Source organism: Morone saxatilis, unplaced genomic scaffold (assembly GCF_004916995.1).
Source record: "Morone saxatilis isolate NCDOM2014 unplaced genomic scaffold, NCSU_SB_2.0 Contig12, whole genome shotgun sequence".
Taxonomy (NCBI): domain Eukaryota; kingdom Metazoa; phylum Chordata; class Actinopteri; family Moronidae; genus Morone; species Morone saxatilis.
This window is the reverse complement of record NW_023339674.1, coordinates 20,432,900-20,437,122: the sequence shown is the minus strand read 5'-3', so window position 1 is coordinate 20,437,122 and position 4,223 is coordinate 20,432,900. Positions and strand designations below refer to the sequence as shown.

Here is a 4,223-nt window from a genome sequence, read left to right as displayed (position 1 = left end):
TGGATCTATTTTCACTGAAATCCAGCTACTCAAAAGAGAGTGAGTGAGACAGAAGCAAGTGGGCTGGACCGAAACAGAAACATGTGTAGGTACTGTATGTTTCAGGTCATAGACATGAGCCTGCTAAAAGGAACATTAGCAAAGTTTCCTATTCCCAGAGCATGCTCGTTGCTTGTGTGTGGTATATGATTGCATTTTACTTTCATCACCCTGCTGAGTGTGTGTGTGTGTGTCTGTGTCTGTCAGGAAGAATGACCCAGATCAGAACAGAGAAAGATAAGTACTCAATGTGAGCCCAGCTCAAATTCTACACAACATTAAAAAAAGAGGTGCAGATACAAGAAACAAGACAAGGTGAAATGTAGTGTGTGAGTGTGTGGGTGTGTGTCTGTGCACGTTTGTGTGAGAGAGAGAGACACACACACACATACACACACGTACAGGGGAAGAAGGCAGAGAGGAGAAGCTAAAAACCCTCAAGTCTGAATGCTGAAGGCAAACCATTCATCTTTCCTCTCATATGCTCTTCTGGGCTTCAATCCCAGTCCCAGTGTGTGTGTGTGTGTGTGTCTGCATCTCCCCACATATGGAGAGCAGTCTGAATGATGAACATGATCTCCATTGCAGCAGAACAATACTGTTTCTAAATAGGACATGAGAGGCATTCAGCCTTCCCTCACACACTGCATATGGGGGAACCAACGCTTGTTTGCAGGGGCTGAAGCGCACCGTGTGCAATGAGGCATCTGCTGCAGGTGATAGTGTGTGTGTGTGTGTGTGTGTGTTTCCGTGTGGTTGTGTGCATCCAATAAGTGTTGTTCCCAACGGTGTTCAGAGTTTTTGCTACATCAATCAGATGCTTATTCAGAGAATGCTAGGCGTCGCTCTCGCAGTTGGGCAGGTGGCACCGAGCAGCTGGGTGATGGCTGCCAGCCTGGCCCCTGGCATCACCTCTGCTCTGAGACCACCCAGGCCTGCTCTCATACACCTGCTAGCTACCTGCCTCTGGAGCTTTTCACACCTGGATCTGTTTGCTTCTCACAACCACAACATCCCCGCACCTGTTTGGTGTCAAGCTACTGTGCCGTAATACCCCCACACCTGTTAATTAGCTACGAACAACAGCAGCCCTGCATTCTGTTGTCTGACCCAAATCCATCATCAAGACACAATTAATAAAGAGAAAAAAGTAGCTGACAAATGTGTGTTTGTGTCTAACAACAGTTTTTTACCAGTACTAAGGGTACAGCCTTAGAAGGTAATTAGTTTTTGTTATATACTGTTCACAGTAATGCAGCAGTGTGACACATTTTCTGCTTTTGTCAAGAGCAAGTACAACATGACAGAGGAGGCTGGATGCCTGGATATGTCGGAACATTCTCTTTTTTCAATGTTTTGCCATGTAAAGATGAGAATAACGAAAGTTTTTCAAACATGGTGCAAGAAGTTGTATCTATGGTAAGAATCAGGTTGTTTTTTTTTGACAAATTCTAACCAAAGTACAAATAACAGGTAAGGATTTGGTCTAATCTAAAAGTAAGTAGTAAAGAGATTTCTTTCCTTTTAGAGTAATAAGGAAACAACTTAAGTATTTATTAACAAAAGTAATAAATAACTTCCTTAACATAGTTTCAAACTGTACAACCGGTGTAAGACTGTACTTACCTTTCCTCTTGGAGTCCCGTCTGACGCTGCTGGGCCTGACCGCTGGCTGTAGCTCTGTCTCTGTTGACATCCTCAGGCTCCAACTGGGCTAGACTCCGCTCCGCTTTGCTCCGCTGGGCTCCGAGGGTCCAGTACACAGCGTCAGTGCCGGCTGTGCGTGCGTGGGCGCCGGGTGTGTGCGTGGAGGCGCCAGGTGTGTGTGTGGGCACACAGGCTCATGGGAGAGGGATGGGCTTTAGCCCTGACACAACATCCCACACACACCCACAGAGAGCTGGGGAGAAAGAGAGGAAGAAAGAGGTTTGCTTCACTTAGGTTGTGTTTACTCTTGGCAGGCGAAACCTTGCAAGAGTTCTCAGTAGGCATGAGAATGAGCTTGTTTCTGATCGGGGGCCTTGAGTACATGTTGCCAATGGTAACGGGGGAGACCTGCTCTACACTTCCTGCTTCCTGTCAATATTGTGTGTCTGCAAGGACACAAGAACAATCCCACCTCTTCAAACCACTTCCTTCGTCAATCATACTGGTTTAAAAGCACTAATAATTTCCATTAAATTAAAATTCTAAGTAAGTTGCTGTGAACTTGAACTCACTACAACCATGTTGAGAAAAGAAACACGATCCATCAGGTTATAAACAAGCAAACAGTTTAGCCAGACTATCTAAACCACTTTATTTGGAAGTAAAATATGTGCATCAGAAATGTAGGTTATAATCCCTCATTAGACAGAAAAACTGTGTGCAACAACAGTAAGTACTGTAGACCAAAGTTGAAGCAGTCTGGCTATAAACTTATATGGATTTTTACAAGGGATACTGGGTAATCATTTTATTATATCAATAAATAAGTAACCCGGCGGTTTGAAACCTGTCTGATCATCTGTTCCACATCCTTTTTGTCAAATGGTGCTCTGTTCCCAGATCTTGGCAATTACCTTAATGGCTAAATGTTATTATTACCAATAGCAAATATGACCAAAACTAATAATCCAGGTTCTATGAGTCTGTAGTTTTCCTTTAACTCTACTACTTGTTGCCCTTCCTGGGCCCTGTCCAGTGCCTGATGGGCCTCTCTGGCCCCAGCATTCTGTCCCTTCTTTGCCCATCTGCCACTACTTTATTCTGAAGTGTTGACTGGCAGCGACTACTACAACCTAGCAGCCAAAAACACTCAGATTCGCACTCCAACCCCGTCACGTGAATGCATGAAAACACACACACATTTATATGCACACACAAATGCAGACAAAGTCCTTTCTTACGCAGAGACGCTGAAGTACAAAGACAGCAGGAGACAGCTGCAAGTTGACAAGCCGAATAATGAATCTGACTATCTTCTGAGCTGCTCTTCACCTCTCCTTAGACTATCAGTCTTGACCTCTCTTTCCCTCGCCGTCTCCATCTAACACTGGCTGAGTGCAGACTTCAACAAAACGAAAAGACTGGTGCTTCTTGGGGAAGAGGGAAATCTCTCTTATTCTTTTCCTCCCCCTCTCCACGGTGTTTCTGTGTGAATAGGAGGCCCCTGTGAGCCTTAGGCGAGAACAGATGAATTGAGAGGCTTTTAATTTGCTGCAGACAGAACAGAACAGAGTCCATTTAATTCTGCCAGCAGAGGCCATGTCGGCAAAATGCTGACAATATTCTTTATCTGGTCCAAACACACTGGAAAAGTGTGAGTCACTCCAATTACAGGCATTATCAGCAGCACTGTTCCACCAAATGGATGGAGAGAGAGTGAGTATGAAGAGAGGGGTTAGAGGGAAGAGAAATGAACAGACTGGAAAGAAAGTGAGGGGTGAGGGAACATAGAGTGGGTGAGTAAGATAATGAGCAAGGGGTAAAAGGGGAGAGAAAAAAGCCCAAGGAAGTAAAATCAGAAGAGAAAGGATGGAGTTTGAGTGGCTTCAGCTCTAACCCTGAACATGTCCCCCTCTGTCCCTCTCTTCTCTTTCCTTTTTGTTCTCTGAATTTGTTCTTCTACTGCTAGCTGTCAAGTCTTTCAGGCAGCATCTGGAGCTTGTGAGGCAGTCTGTTAATCCTCGACTTGGACCAGAACAGAAGCAGTCTAGAAACCTCCCCCCATTGCCTTTAACCCAGAAAATAGAAGCTTATATTCTACAACTACCAAAACCAAGATTCCAAGACATGTTTGTGTGGGTTTTACATTGAACCTATAATCCAAAATAAAGAAGAAAAGATTATGAAATGTGTTTTTTTTAAATCATGTTTTGTTTTCTAAATCACTTCTATAAGAGCACGACTCACTTAGTTGAAGAAGTCCAACTCATCCAAGCACTACAAGCACAACAGCCACAAGTCCACTAGTCAAAATGAGCAAGAAACAAGATTCTGAGGCTGAAAATGACAAATCTGCCTCAGCACTGCTCTCCAGACTTCTCCAAGGCTCCAGACATATGGTTGTTTCTCCGGAGAGTCGCAGAAGAGTTCTACATCTAAGCTATAGTCCCTGGAGGGGAGAACAAGCTAATTTAAAGCAGTCCATGTCTAGCTTCAGCTGTACAAATCCCCTGCCTCGCGCACACACACACACACAC

General features: G+C 44.4%; 1 protein-coding gene across 3 annotated transcripts in view; it reads right to left on the bottom strand.

Annotated features, from left to right (window-relative positions):
- The window catches only part of dab1a (DAB adaptor protein 1a), a 46,212-nt gene that overhangs the window by 40,840 nt on the left and 1,149 nt on the right, over positions 1 to 4,223 (bottom strand). For all 3 annotated transcript variants that reach the window (XM_035652968.1, XM_035652966.1, XM_035652969.1), the window contains exon 2: positions 1,666 to 1,939. In XM_035652968.1, the coding sequence (XP_035508861.1) occupies positions 1,666 to 1,735 (70 nt within the window). In that variant the 5' untranslated portion in view covers positions 1,736 to 1,939. The remainder of the gene's footprint in view (positions 1 to 1,665; positions 1,940 to 4,223) is intronic.